Source organism: Sturnira hondurensis, unplaced genomic scaffold (genome assembly GCF_014824575.4).
Source record: "Sturnira hondurensis isolate 20B ecotype Veracruz unplaced genomic scaffold, ASM1482457v3 Scaffold0014384, whole genome shotgun sequence".
NCBI lineage: Eukaryota > Metazoa > Chordata > Mammalia > Chiroptera > Phyllostomidae > Sturnira > Sturnira hondurensis.
In genome coordinates, this window is record NW_028087015.1 from 1,758,698 (window position 1) to 1,781,857 (window position 23,160).

A 23,160-nucleotide genomic window follows, 5' to 3' on the forward strand; every position below is an offset into this window, starting at 1 on the left:
TAGTGTTTCTTCCAGTTTTATCGTTTTGAGATTCTGTTTCAACAATTACAAGAGCTTAAATTAGATGCTTTAAAAATTGTTTTGGCCCTTGCTGATCAATTCATTTTATTGACTGTTTAGGCCAACAAATCAGACACTCAAACATTCACAAATTTCATGTAAAACTGATGAAAATAAGATTACTTGGAGCACCTAAGAAGCAGACCGCAAACAAACAAAAAAGGCTAGGTTTTCTTGAATCATTTCAGTATCTCCTTTGCCCTAACTCATTTTTAATTTCCTACCATAAACCAGAAAGGATATACCTTTCTTTTTGAAAGTACATTCATTAAAGCTGGGAATAGTGAAACAAGGAAGGACTGAGGACAGAGAAAGCAACAGGAGAGAGCCCAGGCAGGGCTGCTTTGGCTCACTGAGAAATAAAGTCACAGTGACAGAAGTGAGCCAAGGCGGGGCTGCTGTCAGCTGGCTGGAAAATCAGAGAAAACCTTGGAGGCAGGTTCAAGGGGTCAGCCCAGGATGAGCTGCCCCTGCCCATTGCCCCCCTGGTTGCAAGTCTCCTGGGGACTTTTAGAGTTTAGGAGATGCCTGCCTCATAGCTCAGTGGATTGGGCCTGAGAACCAAAGGATCGTGGTTCGATTCCCAGTCAGGGCACATGCCTGGGTGGCAGGCCAGTTTCCAAGCAAGGAGATGCCTGCCTACTGGGGAAGGGGAGGCAGAAGGGAAAGGTGCAGGTGTGCTCCCAGGAGGGAGAGGGCTGCAAGGATACACTTTTATTCATTCTTTCAGAGTAATCAATTGTAATGAATTGCTTTTATGACGTGTGATAAAAATAGGTAGGAAAAATCCCATCACCTATATTCTAAGTTTAATGACCAACTGAGAGAAGATAATTAGAATTGAATCCTATTTGAAAAGGCAAACAACCACCTTTTTCCAAATAGCACTAATTTCCCCTTTGTTATAGTAGAGCAGGTTCTTTACAAGCCATTATCACAAGATAATGGCTGGGAATACAGCCATCTCACTGCCTGGCGTCGGTTTCTAGGTGGATACATTATGCTGCCCAAATACAGACAGCTTCAGCCGCACCAATGAGCGGGGAGTTTCCGGGTACAGGTGTCACGTTCTCTGTGCCAGACTGATTTACCTTCCACGTACTCCATGACCATGCACAGGTGGCGCCTTGTTTCAAAGGAGCAGTACATGCTGACCACAAAGGGGTTCTCCGCAAAGGTCAGGATATCCCGTTCCACAAAGGCCTGCTGGATCTGGTTTCGGAGGATGAGGTTCTGCTTATTAATCTTCTTCATGGCAAACCTCTGCCGGGATTCCTTATGCCGAACAAAGTAGACTGCCCTGGAAAGGAGCACAGGAGTTGGGCTTCACAGGAAAAGAGGGTGCTTCTGGGTACAGTAAACCGTGTGATCATTCACTTCTTTTACGTGTGCATGCGAGCTGGACTCCAACTCACACAGCTCTGCTGGCAGCTATAAACACCGTGTTCTAGGCCAAAATCCTTCAGCAACAGTAACTTTGTAAAAAATTGTTTCAATAAAAGTCACAGGTCATACATAAGGTATCAAATCCATCTTCACTGCTAAAGGGAGAAAATGGACAATCTCCAGAATGGGCTATTTTCCAGTAGTTACCTGATGTTCTTGGTTTTTCCACAAACGAAACAAAATCCAACATATAAACCAGAACAGGAAAGAATTAAAAATGCATACATACGATGAGAGCAAAATCCTTTCTAATATTAGATATATTTTAGACATTTTTCTCCACTGACTAAAGCAAATATTTTCTATATAACCTTGGAATAACCTTGGAATTTGCAAAAGGACCACAGTTTCTTAGAGTACTTGGCTTCCAGCCTGAGAGTAATTATTACCCATGAAATTTCCGGATAAATGAGAAGCGTGGAATAGGTCATACGAGGCTGTCCCTCATACACGAAGAATAGTGTATTTCCTCATTACAGACTTTGGCATGAGCACCACCTGTGCGTGGTTCAACAGGAATCGCATTTCCCAACACAAAAGTGGGTCGATAATACACTAACTTCTGCACCACCCAATCCACAGCCAGGTGTCAGGCAACTTTACTGCAAAATGAGTAGGCTGTGCTGAACCTCTGCCTAAAGTCTCACACAAACAGAAGAGACTGGTTTATCTTCCACATACTCTATGACCACACACTGTACTCCCTGAGGATTTGAATGATGTAGAGAAAAGGAATAATTAGGAGGACGAGTCTTAAAACTCTACCAGGAATTGATGAGCAACAAGGAAAGTTGTTTTGGATGGCCCCTTTTCTCATTAGTTACTCCTCACATGCCATTACTGTGGAAGAATTCTCAGGTTAGGCAATGCTCAGATAAGGAGTAATTTACCTAAAGAGCCATCAGTTGTTAGAATGGTGTAATAGTTTACATGAGGCCGCCCTATAACAAATGCAATGATAAAATAAGTAGTAATGTACCTAAAAAGCAATCAATTACAGTGAGACAGATCCAGTGATCTGCCTCCTAAAACAAGAGGCTATCTGATCTGAGACGCATTTTCCACTCTTCATCTTCATTGTCCTGGAAATGAATATAGGGGCACTAAGACGCCCTGTATTTCCACTGAACCAATACATAAGGGTGGTCCACTTCCATAAATCTTAAGTATATTCAATCTCAGTTTAATTTATATTCACATTTCCCCCTTGAGTATTCAACTAGGAATTCATTCTTCTTTCAAGTTGTGTATCACTTTTGTCTTCTCTTTATATCCATCTTTTCCTTTCATTCACAAAATTATACTTTTTGGGGGGAAATAGCTGTTTAGACAATGCTTTGCTTTACTCCTCTTTTTCTCTCATCATTTCTTTGGTCATCTACTTCTTCCTTTACCTTATATAGTAAAAATTTCTCAACCGCATTCTATATAACCAAGTCAAGGAATAACCTGGTGCTGTTATTCCTGCAATACAACACACGACCATAGCAGCTGGCCAGCTGGGTGCTCAACGTTTTCTGCGTGGCCCAGGACTGCTTCAGGATGCGCCCAAACCCAGGTTCCCACCAGTGGGCTTATTTCCACACCTGGTTTTCTGGCTAGGCTTGATATCACGACTAACTAATTTACACAAACATTTAAACTGACAAAACATGAGGGTGAAAAAAAAAGCATTTCTGTTTATAAGAAAACTAAGCAGAATACTTTGGAAAGAGAATGACTAATTATAATTCCTATTGTTTTAGTATGAGTGAAATGATTTCCAAACCTTAAGAAAATAATAAAAAAAGCTCAATTCCTACATTCAGATAGCTTCAAGTTCTTCCCCTTTAAAAAAGTTAAAATCGGAAAACAGAAACAACATATTATAAGTGTAATTTAAGTGGTTGTCTTAAAAAGGCCTTACATCAAAAGACTAGTAAACTCACATATATTTGGGTTACATTAAAATGTTTCAAGTACATATAACTTTTTAATGATTTCCTACTTAGACCAACTTTCGAATTAACCAACCAACTACTCATTCTTTCTAACTCAGATTCAAGGCTTTTACTATATATATTTTTTTTTTCTCAATTGCTGACCGGTTAAAATAGAAATCTTAAGAACACTTGAGCTTCTGCTCAGACGTGGGAGCAGGACAGTGCCCAGGAGCACAGGGAATAGTGCAGCCTTCCCTCCCAGACAAGACAGCACTGGTAACCAAACACCATCCTGAAGAGGAGTTTTTGAAATAGAGAATGTATGTTTAATGAAATTTAGGATTCAAAATGTGAGAAGACAGTATCTTTGTATCATCACTGGCCTGTTCTGAAGAGTCACTGGAGCAGAGGTCACTCCCCACCTCTCCTTTCACTAGTGGACGTTGAGCAGGTCGAGTGCTGAGGACCAGGCACATGACAACGTGAGCTTTGCTGTCAGACTCTCAGAAGGTCACCGTTGTGATTTCCAACCAAGCACACCATTTCTTACATAAATAACTGTTCAGCAATACGTTTGAGAGTCATAGGAGGTAGAGGAAGAAGGGAGCTGCATCCAAATTTATGAAAGAACAGAAGAGAACCCTGGCTCAGGCCCAGTTCGACCATCACCCAGACTAGGTTTTCAGGGGCACTGTGTAAAAAACTGCTCCGATCTTTATTCTCCGAGTTTTGAGTGCATTGATTGGAGTCAAATTTGATTTGCCTTCCCCGCTTTCTCTCGCCATGATGTACTTAAAATAATCAGTTAATCCTTAGGGAAATGTACCTAAACCAAGTGAAATTAATCCTATAGATAGCCTGGGATAGCTCTGCCTCAGGACACCCGTATCTTGATCAAGTTGCAAAAGTCAGGCAGACTTCTTAATTAGAATTTGCTGTAGCTGGATTTTTGTTCATTTGTTGTCTCATTGTTCTTGTTTTTACATCTTTATATTGTTTGAGGAATATTATTCTTAATGCTGACATTTGTTTATTCAGTAATAACTACCTTTCATGTATACCTTTCCTCCTCTCCTGTTAATTAATGCTCCAAATCTACTTAAGTCATGAGAGAAAGAGAGAAAGAGAGAGATTGATTGAAAAAGAAAACAAAGAGAGGCAGACACACAGAAGCCAATATCGGATGCTGTTAGGCAGAGCTGTAAACCTCCCAAGATTATGAAACTAGAGTGAAGTGATTCAGCCCCACATTTCTCTGCTTTCTGGCCCCCAGGGTTGTTTTATTTGAAAAAGCTGTTTTCTGTCTCTCTTTTCTTACACCAACCTCCCTACGAAATAGGAAAATTCAAGGGTAGAAGGTGACGCAGGGGGGCAGGGCAGCCGGGGGCCCTGGTTGTCTCAGAGCCAAGTTTCACTCCCCCCATGTGGAACTGAGGTGTGTGCCTGTGTGTGTCAGGGGGTGGGGGGGGTGGGGGACAGGAGATGGAATCAGACGCCGACAGATCTGGAGCAGAATAAATCAGTCCTATGGGAAGTGTGAATGTCTAATGCGTATAAAATTATGTATGAGTCTGAAAGCCCAATACATGAGTCTGTGCAAGCAAATCTGCATGTGGGAATGAGAGAGCATGCACTGGAGGAGAGCTGAGAGGGAGGACTGTGGGGAGAGAACGTGTGGGAACTGGGGCACCATCAGCTGGCCCATCTCCTGACGTTTGACGGGTGAGAGAGAACAACATGCATCAAGGCAAGAAAGTAACGCAACGTGGGGGACAAACAATGTGCCTTCCCAGTTTAGTCTTTTTTACTTCTTAGAATTTTTCATCAATTTTCTGTTTTGACTTTACAAACATTAAAAGTTGTACTTTAAAAATCCAAGTGGAAGTGCTCAACCTGAGACCTAATTAACATGGCCAGAAATTATAGCAAAACACTTCACATCAGATAAGAGCTCTGCGTGGAATCAGTGTCTGTGATGATGCCCCTCTTCCACATCGGAGAGGAGTAATACCGACTGCCACGCAGGGCTCGCGTGGGAAGGAAGCACAGATAAAGCCACGAGAGCGAGCCTGGCTCACAGCGCTGAGTGTTAGCTCTCTGCAAAGTGCTGCATTGGCATGGAGGGATGTTGCGCTTCCAGTCAGTCAGCTGAAACATGTTGAACAGAGAAGGAAATCAGATGCTTATCAAATTAGCAAATTGGCTTTCTAACATGAATTGTCACTATGTAGGAAGTTGAGAAAACCACAACATGTTTTAGCATGTCAGGTAAGCTCTTCCTAATGACGGGGTTTGTTCCCAACAGAACCAATTTTCAAAATCAGTGTCACTGTGAGTCACTGCCGTGAGCGCTATACTGTCACGGAGATGCCTGAGAAAGCTTCCGGCAGCTCCAGGTCATCTGCCCACCGAGGGATCCGTTTGCCCACAGCTCCCATAGGCCTGCAGTTGGCACCCTGACTGGGTGGACCAATGGGTGCAGCTCCACTCAACTTCGAATTAGAAATAATTAATACTTTAAGGAAATCTGTCAAAATCTGTAATGAGAGATTAAATCTGAGAAGAGCAGAAGAGGAAAAAAAAAACTTTTAGTTGATTGGCAGGGGCTCCTGCAGGCAGCTTGCGCGCCCGTTAATGACTTGGCCTGCATCCTGGGTGTTTACTGATTCACAGCTTGTTTAACTTCTTGTATATTCCCAACCATTCCCTGAAGTGTGATATACCTCATCTACTGTACTGTGGTTTAATTGCACTACAAATGCGTTTATTCAACCAATTAGAACTCCAAATACTGCTAAGATCTAGGCCCACGTTTTACAAAAATGTGGCTCCACAGATATTCTCATTCCTGAATTCTTCTGCCAATTAAACCCAGCAGAGCTCAAATCCACAGGCCCATTAAATCAAAGGCCCATCTCCTCCCCAGTGAAGAAAGAAATCCTTAGAGGGTCTCCAAAGCTGGAAAGATCTAAAAGCAAATAGTAAACCAACAAAACCCACCAATAACTGCACACTAAAACAATTTTCTTCAGTAGGAAAGTTTCACTGAGATCCTTAAAGGAAATATTGGGGTGAGGGGTGCACAACCATCAGAGAACATAAGCCATCTCAGGAAATAAGCCATTTGACATGATCCTGAAAAGCATATCAGTGAAACACAGGAATAACTCGCAAATATTTAAGTTCTTCACTAAGTTCATAGTGTGGAAAAGATCAGAGATAAGAAAAAAAATTAAGGAGAAACATCCCTTGTGGCACAACCAAAATCATGTTTATCACATCTGTTCACATGTGAGATAAATGCCAGTAAATGTCTAGGACACTGTTTATTGCTCTCCATCTACAGATGGAACTGGGATTAATACTTAATTAAACTGGAGCCCCTGGGCCATCTAAAATGGACCAGGACATAGTTTGTGTATTAATTACCCTTTTAAACTATTTATTAGAAACTCAGAAGAATCACGTCAGTATTGACCCTTTGTCACAAGAAGGAAGTCATAGGTCTGTAAAAATGGATTAAGGAAGAGGGACCAGTGATGTCAACAGATTACAACACAGAGTCCAACTGAATAAGAATCCTGGTAAGCCCTGGCTGGCGTAGCTCAGTGGATTGAGCGCGGGCCTGCGAACCACATGATCGCAGTTCAATTCCCAGTCAGGGCACATGCCTGGGTTGTGGGCCAGGTCCCAGTAGGGGACTCAGGAGAGGCAACCATACATTGATACTTCTCTCCTTCCCTTCCCCTCTAAAGATAAATAAATAAAATTTTTTAAAAAAGAATCCTGGTAAAATATAAAGACTAAAAGAAATGTACTGCTTTTAATTTTCAACCAGACTTCCATCTTAAATAGTAATACTTCCCTATTGGGTTGAGTGCCGGTCAGACAGAAGTACTGGCCAATTCTGAAGCAGTAATGCTATATATGAATTTACACATGTTCAGATATATGTAATATTTTTATTGAGATGCTAATATATATATTCAGACATATATATCTAGATGTGCCTGTGTATATGTATCTCTCTCTATATATATATGTATATTCATAGATAAATATATATCTGTATCAAACAAGAGACAATTTCTTCTGAATTTAAAAGGACAGAATAAGAGAGGCAGAAGCAGTCCTATATAAAAATTTTCCTATCCTTATAAATTTTTACTTTTAAAGCTATCCTCTCTGATCCTCTAAAATAACTCCCAGGTCCCCTAATATGTTTTCTGACGGAACATCCAGTAAAAACGATGGCGGCTGCATGTTACACACATCCACATGTTACACACACAGCTCATCCAAGGAGAGCTGAGGTTCCCATGCAGGATCTACTTGGCATATGATAAAGTGAAGAGCATATCACTCTGGTGTGTTACAATACAATAAAGTCTGCTTGAATTACTCACCCATAGGCTCCATTGCTAATCAATTTAATCGTTTCAAAATCACTTTCCCGAGGTTTCCTTCGAAGTTTCAGGGAAGCATTAGAGCTCTTGGAAACAAAATACAGAGGTTAAAAATAGTTGAGAATTCAAGCACATGATTTTAATAGCCAAGTATGTGATATTTTAATGACATGCTCTGTTCAATATGTTGAAGTGCCATATTCCAGCAAAAGAACCTGGGCAACAGCTTTAAAGATCGCTTTTTCAGAGCAGTGCTGATAAACTACTGCTCACGACAATGTCACTTAAGTGAGCCCACACTTCCAGGAGATGAGGCACCAAGTTTTTGAGAATTCCCAATGTTAATTTACCTCCATTAACTACTCAGGCTGGCCTCACCCTGGTCTTTCAAAGTCTGAGACGGAAGCCCAGAATGCCAAACCTTCCTTCTGGTTTCAGTTGGCTGGGAAAGAAAGGAACGGGCCAGAGCGGCTGCCAGTGGGCCGGTGGGTGCTGTGGCTTCTCCGCCCCTGAGCAGAGAATGGCTGTTTTGTTCCCGCAGCAGCCTTTCTCGCTTGGAAAAGGGAGTCATCACTGAACGAGACAAAGGATGTCTGCCCTTCTTCACTGCCATACCATAAGTCTTCCCATGGTTTAGATAACAATTTTCCAAAAGAGAGCTCTTTAAAAAGTTTAGATCCAAGGACATGAACCTGTAAAGTGTTTTTTAAAACATTTTTCTCATACCCCATGTCTCCCTAGCACGAGAGGGCACTGCCAGCCTCAGTGCTCCTTCTGCACAGCCTGGAACGCCTTTCCTACACCTTGGGAAGGAGCCCATCCATCCTCCCCCATTCAGTGCCTTACCTTTGGGACACTTGGGCACCCAGCTCCCCACCTTTCTTTCTGCTCTCACTCTCTCACCATCTGGGTGACTGCAGTGTCTACACAGATAACTTACGCAATGCCCTGGCCTCTGGGCTGCTTGACCTCCTCAACTCAGACAACCGACGCCGCCCCGTCTCCCCCGGGGCCTCTGGCCCTAGGACCTGATTTAGTCATCGCCTGCCCACGTTCCACTTCGGAAAGTGTACCTCAAGACTGGGACCAGCTTATCTCATTAAGTCTTCCCAGCTGAGAGTGACCTTGTTTATGGCAATGGATGACCCCTAAGTCACCCAGACCTCTGACTGAAACTCCTCCTCCAAGTGTCAGAAGATACCACATCCTACAGACAGCTGCCAGCTTGATGGCTCTCGGGTGCTCAAAGGTACATTGATCTCAACACATTCAAAATTATGACAAGCATAAAACAAACAAAAACAGCCACCATTTACTTAGCATTACCTACGTGGTGCTGTCCTGACCACTGTGCACAAGCTATCTCATTCACTGTTTTACATCTATTTTACAGATGGAGAAACTGATGCGCAGAGAGTCCACGGTGAGGGAGAGGTGGAGCGGGTTCCAAATCTAGCGGTGTGACTCCAGAGCCTGGATTCCTAGGCCACACAGCGGCCCCTCCTTCCCGAGCACCCCCACCTGCCCCATCCTGATTCCTCCTCTGCTGTCCGTAACCAGGAGAGCAGCAGCAGCAGCACCCAGAACCTCTCACCTGTGCCGCTGCATCAGCCTCTTCACTGGCTTCCCTGCGGTGACCCCTGCCTGCTCCCCCTGCCATCAGGGAGACTTTTCCAGGCTGTAACTCAGACTCAGTCATCTCCCTGTGCGCTCCCCTCCACCCCGGGTACCCATGTATTTCCTCCAAAGCTCAAAAGCTTCCCATTGTTCTTTGAAAGAAAAAAACTGACAGAGATGAACAAGGACCACTGTGTCCAGTTTCTAACCCAGCTCTCCAGTCTCTACGGCGTCCTTTGCTCTTGGTCCTCACATGCACTCTCTCCCTCGTGTCACAGTCTTTGCCCACGATGGCCCTCGGCCTGGATTGTTCCCTTTCCCCCTCATATCCTAGTGCCATCTCGCTTCTCAAGCTCAAGTGCCACTTCTCTTGGAGACCTTTTAAGAATGGCAAGACTCCTGTAAACCTCTCCATGTTGCGTGTCACTAGCACGTGTCCCTCTTTCTTCACAGAGCTTATTCAAGTTTGTCGTTTAATTGTTCCTGCATGGTTTCTTCATATTTTCTTATCTCCCAGGAACGAATGTATCGCCTTAATGGAGGCAAAGATCCTTTCTCTTGGAAGGGAGGGACTAAAATTTTGTGCCTAGTGTCTTGCACATGGAATCCACAATAAATATTCGCTGAACAAATAAAGTTAATTAGCATGGCTAAAATCTCCAGATGTCATATACAAAAAAGCCATCATCATATATTTCATGAAGAAAGATACTTACACTCACTGATTCATCTGTCTCTGGTGTTTCTGCTGTCCCGCTATTATAGTTTCCCAACTGAGCCATTTCTAATAATAATAAAAAAAAGCAAAGTTTAAGAAAAATAGGGCAATTGCAATTAGACAAGAGTACCATGGTGAAACAATGGAAAAATGATTTTTCCAATATAAATAAAAAAGAAAAATTTACTGTGCTCCAATGAACCCATGGGAAAATCTTAAATTCAAAATGGCAAGAGCCAACAACTGACATTTAGAAATTGTTCATTACAAGTCCTTCCCTGAAACCTCATTTCTTTCTTTATTTTTATCATCTGTATATTACACTGGGTGTTCACCACTCCAATTCAAGTCTCCTTCTATCACCATGTATCTCCCCTTTACCCCTATTTAACCTCCCCCACCCCTTTCCCTCTGGTAATCACCATACTGTTGTGTGTGTCTCTGAGGTTTTCTTTTCCTTTTTTGCTTAATCCCGTCACTTTTTCCACCCAGCCCACAGCTCTCAATCTGTTCTCTGTATCTATGAGTCTGTTTCTATTTTGTTTGTTAGTTTATTTTGTTCATTAGATTCCACACATGAGTGAGGTCCTATGGTAATTGTCTTTCTCTGACTTATGTCACTTAGCATAATGCTCTCCAGGTCCATCCATGCTGCCACATCGGTAAGCTTTCCAAGTTTTTTTTTTATGGCCCAGTAGTATTCCATCGTGTAGATGTACCACAGCTTTTTTATCCACTCCTCTACTGATGGGCACTCGGGCTGCTTCTGCAGCTTGGTTGTTGTAAATTATGCTGCTCTAACATAGGGCTGCATATATTCTTTTGAATTAGCATTTCCAGTTTCTTCAAATATATTCCCAGAAGTGGAATCACTGGGTCATAAGGCAGATTGATTTTTAATTTTTTGAGGTAACTCCATACTGTTTTCCACAGGGGCTGCACCAGTCTGCCCCTGTTTATTGATTGCTAATGATGGCCATTCTGACAGATGTGTTATCTCACTGTGGTTTTAATTTGCAAATTTCTCTGATTAGTGACATCAAGCGCCTGCCTTCTTTCTTTCCTTCCTTCCTTCCTTCCTTCCTTCCTTCCTTCCTTCCTTCCTCCCTCCCTCCCTCCCTCCCTCCCTCCCTCCCTCCCAAGGGGCATGCCATCATTTAATGATGGAGATCCCTGGTGTTTCCCTCCTTAGCGGTCAGACTACCCCCCCCTTCCCACCACAATGTTTCACTATCATAAGTTACAAACAAAAGAAACCACATTTTCATAGGAAAAACAAAATAATCAGAGCTTTGATTTTTCCAATAGAGACTACAAGTACAGTTCAAGATTCTAGAGGCAACACCTTACATCACAGACCAAGACCTCACATTCTGATCTGGAGTCACACCCCTCCTCCAGCCCTGGACAGGCTTCGGCCTGGGCTCCAGTGATACTGACACCCACAGGTGCTGCCTGAGGGCCTGGGGGCGGTGAGGGGAATCGGGGTGAAGAGCTTTTCATATGCCTATTGGCCATCTGTATGTTCTCTTTGGAGTAGTGTCTATCCAGCTCCTTTGTCCATTTTTAAAAATTGGATTGTTTATGTTTTTGGTGTTGAGCTTTATAAATTTGGATATTAACCCCTTATCAGTGTATCATTGGCCAATATGTTCTCCCATTCGGTGGGCTGTCTTTTTGTTTTTGTTTTGTTGATAGTTTCCTTTGCTGTGCAAAGGCTTCTAGCTTGATATAGTCCCATGAAACCTCATTTCTTATGAACACCTAGAAACAGGTACTTTAGAGCTGGGCCTCTATTCTAGCTCGCAGGATTCACTGGCTAACGCAATCACTACAGCTCAGAACCTGCTTGGGGAGGGTCAACAACTGCTTATAACCAGACACCCGAGAGAGGCGAGTCTCCCAGGCTCCGACAGGTATCAAAGCAGCACTCCCTACAGCTCAGAGGTGATTCTCCGCCTGGAGAGGGCATCCCTCTTCCCTTCCCTCACATCCACTAAGACACAGACCATCAAGTACACTAAGAATTTGCCTTTTGTCAGAAAGGAAGTGATAGCCGTGCTTAGGCAGGGTTTGGCGAAGACAAGACGTGGGTCACCACCACTATCTGCATTGACTAGTGACCTTTTAACCTCAGGCTCCTACACTATAAGAGGACAACAGCATCTTTCAGAGCTTTCTATGAGGATTATTTATGATAATGCATGTGAAGCTCTTAGCATGTTGACCAACAAAAATTAAGTGCTCACTGTATATTGATGGTTATTTAACATTGTTGAATTTACCACGTATTCAGTCCTGGACTGGGCACCACGTGCTTGACACCAGCTCAAGTATCACACTGGGTGTATAGTTAAAAGACATAAAGGCATCTAATTATTCAACCCACACTGGAATGCATTCTTGAAGACTTACATCTAATTCATTTTGATTTTTATACATAAAAACATGTTTTATTAAAAGAAAAGAACATAAAGGAATTTTATCCAAAAGTTTGATAGGGCAAGATCACCGGTAATTTGTACTTTCTAGTATTTTCAGGCTTGAAAAAGGACATGTATAATAAAAGTTACAGTTTTTAGTTATATATTTTTGTATGCATCTAAAATTTCTTAGACTCTTATTTCATGTATTCATGTTCTTATAAATACATTCACTACTTTGGGGAGAGATTACATATGAAGCAAAAGAATAGGACAGTGTTGTCTTTGAATAAAAATAAACTCCAGATTCGACAATAACTGGAGACTGACACTTCCCCAGTTTACCTGTAAGGAAAATTCAAGAATAAAAATAAGCTCAGTGCACAGTGTATGGTTTCTTGGTGTCATTCAAATGCCGTCAACATCTTCTGTGGCCAGCACTTCAGATTTATAAACAAGGAGCTGAACCAAAATGTATTCAGTTTGGAGGAGCTTTCAAGAAAAGGGGGAGATTTTAATATTGTTTAAATAAAATGGTAACAGCACCTCATATTTATTAAGCATTACTACATCTTGGGTACAGAGGGAAACTCATATGACCCTGAAAACCACCCTTTGGATAGGGATGACTATTTCTCCACTTTTAGGAAAAGAACACTGAGTTACAAGCAGGCTCATCAATAGCATGGCCAAGGTCACACAACCTGCCATGCTGGCCGCCAGGGTGTGGTCCTGGGAAGTCCCGCTCCAGACCCTCACTCCTGACCTTCAAAAGTCAGGCTTTATGTATGTCAGTGTCAAGGGAGACAAGGGGAGGGGGGAGAAAATGCAGATTCGAGTTTATAAGTATCATACCTTAAGCTATAAATAGATTAAAAACTATCCTCAAAGATGAATCAAGAAAATCAAAATTTGTCAAAGATCACTGGTAATTATTTTCAACTCTAGGAAGGTCCATCAGTGGGCCTACAGTGGTGTTTATCGGCAGGCGCGAAAGCTGGGAAGGGCTCGCTCCGTGTGCAGTTCAGGGCTGATACAAACCTAACTCTTCCAGCGTGAAGTGTCACTGTAATGTGCTTTGACAGCCTCCCCCACTCCAATTATTCTCATAAAAAAATCAAATTAAAAAATGGTTCTGTTTTAAATAGAATTTCTGCTAAATAACTATTATCTGGGAAATACATATTATGTGTAAGCAGTGGGTAGTAATGGAATGGAACCAAGAGTCAGCTTTTGAAGCAGGAACCTGAGGCATCATTTTGTAATGCCTGAAGAGATTTTTAAAACTCATCTAAATACCATTAAACATCTGCCCTTTTTATTTATTTCATTGAGTTAAACCATTTCTGAAGCCTCGTGATTCAAAAAGGTAAAGATGGTAATTTACAAGCCATGGGGAAAAATCTCTCCCCAGGGAACTTTTCAGAAAAGCAGCCACCAGCCTCTGATAAGTGCTGAATCTGTTGTGGTGTTGCTTTCAGTGCAGTCTGAATTTTTCTGGCCTTATCTCCCAGGAATGCATGCATCATTTCCCTGGAAGCAAAGATCCGATGGCCATACTTGCAAACAAAGCAGGGGGAATAGAAGACCAGGGCAGAGAGCAGCAGGTACCCTGGCTGCAGATGGAAAAATGTCTGTGCTAACAGTTACAGTCATTACAAACAATTTAGCAAGACAAACACTGTTTGTAAATTCAATTTAATGAACCAGGAAGACAATTTTGAATGAAGGAGTCTATGATCAGTTTTTGAGCCTTTTTAGGCAGTACGTAACCTAAATGTTTTAAATGACTATTGCAAACAATAAAGAACAGGAAAAGGAAAGGCAGGAGTTATTTTCCAATATTAGATTAAAAAAGTCAGTAAGAGGATGCTTCCTCTTCGTTGTATTTAATAGCATTAGACCTGCTTTTTTTTTTCATTTGAATCAACCATAAATCCTTATATAAGCCTTAAGAAACATTTTCCTGCATTGGCTTTCTTCTGTAATTATGACCTTTTTGGGGCAAGTCAGCAAAACAAACAAACAAACCCATCTATCAACACTGTACCTGATTTAAAGTAATCTATCATTGGTTACCCTACTTCCAAATTACTTTAAATGTAAGTGTCACTTTTATATCAATTATAATTAATTTCTTTAGCAACATTTTCAAAACTAAAAGCACCCTTGAAAAGAACTCAACTGAGTTCTGCGAGAAAAGAAAAATACTCTAAGAAGACTGAAACCGAAGTCCTTCTGGGACGCTGGCGCTGCCCAGCTGACAGGCCACCAGCGTTTCAAGGCGGCCCCCCATACTCTAGGTAACTGCAAAATGGGGCATGTTCACTTGCTCTTCGGGACTTCGAATCATAGCTGGTCCCCAAATTTGGCTTTGCAATAGACAGAGCCCAAACTTGAGGAAAAAACAGGTATGTCACAAGTTCTCCTATGAGGTCACGGCACCTAAGTAAGTGAAAGGTAAGCCCAACCAAGGTACTCACCTTCCAGAGGATCCTTATTGAGCCCCAGCTGGCTAATGATGTACCTGGGAATGTCCGTTTTAATACCCTGTCCTTCTTTAGCATGGCCCTCTGCGGCTTCCAATAGGTAGTAAAATTCTTCAGGATCAAATTCCTAGCAGAAGACAAACACAGATGGATACTTCTTGAACCACAACTGTTTCAGGTTTTATTACATAAGTCTCCTTCACAATCAACTGGTGGACACATGTGCTTGTGGGTTATTTACACAGGAAGGAGGCAGATGGCTTCAAAAAGTATGTCATGTCCCCGCACATTCAAAGCCTAGTCACTTTTCTAAGACAATACATTTATGTACCCAGTAACCCAAATACAATAACCATTTCCAATTCCTTTGTAACACAACTTTGAAAGTCCTATCTCCACTCCAGACATCCATGTTACTGGAAAGAAACAGGTCTCAGTCTTTAACTGTGCCTTTTTAGCAGAGTTTTAGTATCTGGAAACCGCATCTATTTGATTCAGTTTCTCTCTCCCCACAGATAGCTACACACAAAAGAAGTAATGTTAGAAAACATTTGTCCAAGGTTTCATGAGAAACTCCTTAAGTAAAGAGGCGTCCAAAAATACATGAAAGAAAAGCTCAAAATTATCGCTTTTTATCAGTAAACTCTAAAAGTAAGTGATAAACATTCATATAATGTGATAGTTAAGAAAGAAAAATGCAAAATTAGTGCTTCCAATTACCTCTATCATTTGAAAAAACTGATAGCACATTTACAGAATGTGCTCTTCCTGTCACTGGTGTCTGCTGCTCCAGCAGGTAGTCAAAAGCTTTGGGATCACGTCACTCTAGATGGATGCCGTGGATTTATGTGTTGTACACAATTATACCCACAGATTAAAACACAATTGCTATTTTCAGTTACACTTCCTAGTTATTTTTTCCCTCAGGTTTTTTCCTATTTTAATTAATATCCCAAGTAGGCAATTTTGGAATCTCAGGGTTTCACCTGACAATTAAGAGTTTCGAAAGACCATTAAAAAAAAGCTTGCTGCAAATAAAGTCAAACCAACATATATATACACTCATGGTGCCCTTCATACAGACCTATGTTAACAGATGGGGCAAGCCTGGAAATACAAGCACAAGACCATTGGTGGGAAACACAGACCCTGACCCTCAGAAAATCCAGTTTCACCTGAGTTTTAAACAACTCTGGAAGCATTTGAAATTTACTTCTAAGACCCCTCGGTTCTATCTTTCAGAGGCTACGCTTTTACTTTTTCTCTTCTGATTGGGAACGATTACTGTAAACGACTCATTTCCTCTCTCAAGGCAAGACCTCTGCACCTATCTGCTGCTGCTCAGAGAAACGGGTTTTAACATGAAAGGGTATCACCCACCCCCAACTAAATTGCTGCAGGAGGTATACGCATGTGGCGCAGAACTCAAAAGGTATACAAGCCTGTACCTTTAACTACAGGTACAGGATGAATAATAAAAGTCTATCTTCTACCTGCATTCTCCAATCCTCCTCCTCTGCTGAGGCATCAGAGTATCCGCTCCCCCTTTACCGGGGATGCTCAACGCTGAATGGTACTTTTGATTCTGTGGTTCTGTGGCTCCTGGCCCTTGATGAAAGCACCTACTCCCACCATCCCCTACCTTTCTCCTCAAGACTTCTCCCCCACCACATCTCACTACGCATTAGTATATAATTATGGAGCTGCAAACATGTCGCTGTTATAAAGAGCTATGAATGTGAATTAAAATAAGGGCAAACCACAGCAATACAACCATATATGTAATATATGTGTATGCCGGATTCTGAAAAGCTGTATTGTAGATGGAGCTTTTAAGTATTTTAATGGCTAGTACAATTTGAAAGTGAGCTTTGGTAGTATGCTAAGCCCTTCTAAAAACTATTCTTACATTTAAAGCTTGATATTTCTTCAGTGTTGAATGAAATCTCAGTGAGAATTACATTAAACACAAATTTTAAAACAGAAAAATGATCACTGACATATATATTTACCATATATATATATACATGTATATATATACACACATACACACACACACACACACACACACACACACACACACATATATATATATATATATATATATATATATATATATATATGGCAAAATGATGTAATCTCTAAAAGTCTCATTTCTTCAGGTATGGATGAGGTCCCGCTGTATTCTCCCCCAAGTGGCCTGCTGACTAGAACATACTTCTAACATGCCACAATTTAAAAGCAAATACTGATTATAATTGCAGGCCACCGTACATGACACCTCTGAGTCCCTCCTCCCTGCATCATGGCAACACCCAAGGGGCGAGGCTCAGCAGGTGCTGTAACTCAGCCACGACAAAACCACACGGAGATACAGTGAAGCAACATGGCACCATCATCCGTTCAGTCTGATCAGAACGTGATGAGACTATCACTTAACACAGCACAGGTCCCAGAATTCTTCCTTAAAACCAGAAAACAAAGGTCACCCACGGACGTCACCATACACATTCACAGCTCTAGCTCCCATTGACTCTTTCTGTTTAGCCCTGGTCTTTGAGGCCAAATGGAATTACGGCGTTCTGAAGGTCACGGCTCTCCACAGCGAACGACAGGTGATGGAGTCAGGTCTAAGGGCGGCTTACCAGGCACTCTAGCAGCCGAGCAGGGCGGGCAATGACGATTAGGATCTTTCGGACTAGTTGCTTAATGAAAGCCAGCTCGCCACTTTCTGAACGATCATGAGCCTATGAGAGAGCAATGGAAAGAATGATGATGCAGAGTTGCTCCATTAAACAGAACAGAAAATCAGCAAAGCATGCTAATTAGATAATTGCAAATATTCAAACATTTTAAGTGATTCAGAAAATACTTTTAAAAGATTGATAAGCGGACATTACCTCTGCATAAATTGGACACTATTAAACTTCTATATCTACAAAATGGCTCTATTAGCTACATTTTAATTGCAAATCTTTGATTTATCCTCTGTGCTGAAAAATCAAATGTTACGGCTCCCAGTGGGAACCATGAATGAAAGACTACAAGTTAATGACACATTAAGGACGAAGTGCACAGAGTGGGCAGCTCCTGAGGGGCCTGCACTTTCCAGATGTGGAGCCTTCCACAGGCAAAACGGCTCACAGAGTGAAGGGCTGCGCGTGCTCCCCAGAAGATGGGCGTCTAACACACTCATGAAAGACGTTTTACATATACAATATGTTTAGCCTATAAATTAGTTATTTTATAACACATACAAAGTGTGCATTACTTTTCTCAAATGCTAGGTGGATGATGATATTTAAACTTGGATAAAGATCTATGATTTTCATTTCACATGCTGAATGAACAATGAGACACGCAACTCAATAAAATTTAACCTAAAGTCTTAAAAAATTTTATTTCGTAGGTTGCCCACATGTGAACTCTAAGTACAACAAATGTCCTAAGAACAAAACTCAGTTTATTAAGACCTCTTTTAATTTCCAATGATATTTACTTGAAGAAACGAGGTAAATCAATGTCAAAGCAGACCTAAAACCAAAGTTTTAAAAGTTTAAATGTAAAATTGTATGCATGCTTACTTTTAGGCTTTTTAAATTTTTTAATTTTTATGATTTACTTTCCTCTCGGGATTAAAAAAATCACAGGGATGCTGGTACAAAAGAATATAATTTCACAGACATGGCAATAAGCACTTAAAATTATTCTTTAAGGTCTTTATTCAAATAGGAATCAGCCTTCTCATAAAAAAACTGATTATATTTGGAAAACGGTTATATTTAGCAGTAACATAACTACTAAATTTAACCAATCAAATTAAAGGCAACTTTCTAAAATGTATTTTAGGTATAAAAACCACATATAAGAAAAATCAAAATAGTTACCATTTAACAAAAAAAATGACCATTGGTGAGTAATTTTAGAATAGAATGTGTTCAAAATAAACCAAATATTAACTCAAACAATAGGTCCCAGTAATCAGTAAGGATGCTCAGACATATGTATAGGGAGATATACATAATATTTAAACTGTTTTTAAGTTTTCTTTCCAATTTTCATTTTATAATAAACAGATTTTTGAAGATACAATGAATGCCAGGAAATATGGTTATGTGCCCTCTTTATAATTTATCCTTAATCAAAACTAAACAGAAAACCTGAAAGATGAAACAAAAAAATCTCCATCTAACTTCTTGACTGGCAATTGGGGCTAGATCCTGAATTTTCTTATACTGTAATAATTACTGATTTACGAATTCAAAACATGAAAGAAAAAATCTATAAGACTGCACATATTTTGGTGGTCTCATCAAAGAGAAACAAGAACTCTGTATCTCAAAAAAAAATTTATTGTTTATTTCATTTTTTATTTTATTTATTTGTTTTATTTAAGATCTTATTTATTTATCTTTATATTGGAAAGGAAGGAGAGAGGGAGAGAAATTTCATGTATAGTTGCCTCTCATGCATCCCCTGCTGGGAACTGGCCTGCAACCCAGGCATGTGCCCTGACAGGGAATCGAACAGCGATCCTTTGGTTCGCAGGCCCACGCTCAATCCTCAAAAAATTTTTTAAAAACTCACTTTACATTACACAAATGCCATTTAAAAAACTGTAATCATAACCTGTTCCTTCTTATGTCTTACTTCTAAGAATCATCAGCTATAAATAAGGCCAAAGCAATGCTTATATTAACTCAGATAATATTTTATCTATTAACATTATTGGGGGAGGAAGCTTTATTTTTGTTTTTGTTTTTTATGAAAAATGGAGACATTTATTGAAGAAGGTACAAGATACATGAAACATTGTACATGGGATGATAACACCCCAATCCTCTTCAAAGTTGGTTCCCTTTGGACCTCACACAGTTCTCCCAACTTCTCTTCCACTATTAAAACATTCTGAAAAATTCTTTGTTGGAATTGCAATCAGCTGCCCCCTTGTATTTTTCTAAATCTCATTGATTGTCTGAAATCTCTTCTCTCTCAAAGGTGGTTTTAGTCTTGGGAAAAGCCCGAAGTCAAGTCACAGGACGCCAGATCTGAGCTCTAGGGTCTGAGTCACCTGGGTGATTTGATATTTCACCAAAAAAACCTACACAAGACATGATGCATGAGTGGGCATGTCGTTGAAATAACTCCAAACCAAATCATACACACAGCATGAGAAGAGTAACATTTTCCTGGCTACCAACAATAAGCTCCAATACTCAGTAATACCCTGTGTTTGTATTTTAAGTGTCGACTGCTATAAAAAAATGCTGAGACCCAGATTTGAAGGTAGGTTATAGATTCCCAGGTATTTTATTTTCTTTTGCTAAATAAATTCAAGTGAAAAAAAGAATGGAGACATAAAAGCATTCCTGGAGAACTGACCTAGACGTCAGCAATTTAAAAGGCATCAGTTAAATCAAGCTCCCCAAACCTCAGGGGGCCCTGGCAGGGCTATGCAAAAGCCGGACAATGGGAAGGCGGCTGGGAGGCAAGCCAGACAGGCACACGGTGTAACAATTGGGCACTGACAACAGTTGCATCCTGGGAACGACAAAGCAAGTTCCCACAGTTCCACTCTATCCAAAGGGGTGAGTTCCCCTGTGAGCATTTAGCTTCAAACTCTGAAAGGACATTGTGAATGGGACTCTGAGAATAGTTTTGATGGTTACAAAAGGACTGAAGGAAATGTTTATCTGTGAAGATAAACAAGAAAATATTTTATTCATACCCAACAATGCCCTTTAAGCCACAAGTAGTCCTGCTTTTCTGCCCTCCAAAAAGAAATGTTTCTAAAAATCAGTCATTTTTAATGTATTATATTGGTCCATTCCAATGATTTTTAAAACCCTAAGATTTTGTTTTAATTGCCATGAAACACTCTGTCAAGTCTCTCATACAGACACAAAATTAAGTGGGAGATTTCAACGTAAGGAGCTTTTTATATCAACTGTACCCTTTCCAGGGAACGCCCAGGAAGGAATGGACAACACAGGACTAAACTGTAACTATGAGACTCTCCTGGCACAGAACTGTGGAGCCCAGAAAAGAGTCCCACAGAGGCTCACCAAAGTGCCTCTCTCACCTGCCTCTTCTGTTAAAAACACTCCATTTACTATTATGCTAAGTGAAATAAGCCAGTCAGTAAAAGACAAAAGCCACGTGATCTCACTTATAAGAGGAATCTAATGAATAAAATAAACGAGCAAAAAACAGAACCAGAGACGTGGAAACAGGAAACAGACTGACCGCTGCCAGAGGAATCGAGGGAGGGGGCAGATGGTGGAAAGAAGGAAAAGGGAGTGGTCAAAGACAATATGTGAATGACCATGGACATGGACAACAGTGTGGGGAGGGCCTGGGGCAGTGGGAGGTGAGCTGGGCAGAGGAGGGGAAAGGGGGAAAAATTGGGACAACTGTAATAGAATAAAAAAGAATAAATAAATACATAAGCAGATAAATAAAGCTCCATTTAGCAAATATAATTTTCAAGGTATTCTCATAAAAAGGAATATGTATAGAGTTTCCTGCACTTTCCAGAAGTTGATTTAATGGAAAGAAACAGCAGAATTAGGTTACTTGACAATAAATTCCAACAGATGGAATATTTGGCGTGAATACACAAGCATCTTCTCCCTCCTACTTACTGAGAAGCCCAACAAACACCACACACAGAGCGAGATGCCAGGGGTTTAGAGATGACTTGGGGGGACCCTTGTCCCTGAAGGAGCCTGCTGTGTGCTGGCAAAGTGAGGCCCCCAAACAGACCATCTCGGTGAACTGCAGGTGAATGTGTTGGGGGGAAGAGCACGACACGGGCCACATGATGGTTTTTACTTGCAGGCGGGAAGGAGCCAGTGAAGGGGGTTAGAGAGATGCTCTTCAGTGGCACAGGTTAGGACCGGAATGGGACAGATTGGGGAGGATGAGGGCCTGGGCCCGGCTATAGAATGGGCGGGGAGAGTTGACCTCACATCAGGGAGTCTAGGGAGAGGGAGTCAGAGCCATTTATTGAACACATGTGGACTGAGTCCTCCACTTATGGCACTTTCTCCGGTGTGAACACGACAGACAGCGTCTGCGCACACGGATGTCAGGCTCTGGAGCAGTGCAACTTGAAGGGCGGCCTGGAGACTGGAAGCCGTCCACAGACAGCTGTCAGCACGTGATGAGATCAGCATGCTTATCGGGAACGAGCACTGAGCAACTCTCACAGCCATTCCCCATGCTGGAACACCCAAACTCATGATCATTTTCCTGTAAATTAATTTTCAATTTGATTTATAGGAGAACTGGCCCATGTCAAATTAACAACAAAAAAATAAAACAATGTGTTTACCCCCAAAGACAGTCTGAGATGCCTTAGTAGACTGCAACAGGTTGAAATGTGAGAGACGGGAACAGAGACGAGGAGACTCGGTGGGGCGATTTAGAAGAGAAGGCCCCAGAGAGGGATCTTTTCATCTCACTGCAAGCAAACTCGGCAGGAGCAAGGACTGATGGATTTCTGGATAACCAGGATGCTAATCTTTTCCTTCAGTTCCATGTAATTATTCACATACCGTGCTTAGAGAAAACCATCCTCAATTATGTTTACATGGGCATAGTTTATTCCCTATGAGGTACAGAAATATAATTCACCCAAGTACACAGGCCAAATAGGTTTTACTTGTAGGCTGTGGCTTATCAATTACAGTCAGAACAGCAACATTACATACTAATTCCACTCCATACACACTCCCTTCCTGTCCTGGATATCATCAGGAGTTAGGCATGCAAGGGTTAGACTCCGAGAAGGCCTGTGTTTGTCTGTCATTTCAGAAACTGGGTATTTTGTGAGAAGAAGAACTGACACTAATGAAAATATAAGTTGCCTTTACCACCCAATACTACACACAGGCTAATTAACAGGACACACAGCCTGGAAGAAGCCAGCCATTTTCCATTTAGCTTTTCTAGATATTAGAACTAGACAGCGTCATCAAATAGTACACAGACGCTCAGGCAATTTATAACTTTACGGCCAAGGGGCAAGGGTTGGGGGTGGGCATGGAATCACTACTTCAAAATCCTCCACAATCC

The 23,160-nt window shown here is 41.3% G+C and overlaps 1 protein-coding gene across 5 annotated transcripts in view; it reads right to left on the reverse strand.

Moving 5' to 3' along the window:
- MAST4 (microtubule associated serine/threonine kinase family member 4) overlaps positions 1-23,160 on the reverse strand; it is a 539,757-nt gene that overhangs the window by 40,774 nt on the left and 475,823 nt on the right. For all 5 annotated transcript variants that reach the window (XM_037062829.1, XM_037062830.1, XM_037062828.1 and 2 more), the window contains 5 exons: positions 17,727-17,828; positions 15,076-15,208; positions 10,168-10,235; positions 7,835-7,920; positions 1,152-1,360 (listed from right to left, as the gene is read on the reverse strand). In XM_037062829.1, coding sequence (XP_036918724.1) covers positions 1,152-1,360; positions 7,835-7,920; positions 10,168-10,235; positions 15,076-15,208; positions 17,727-17,828 — 598 coding nt within the window. The remainder of the gene's footprint in view (positions 1-1,151; positions 1,361-7,834; positions 7,921-10,167; positions 10,236-15,075; positions 15,209-17,726; positions 17,829-23,160) is intronic.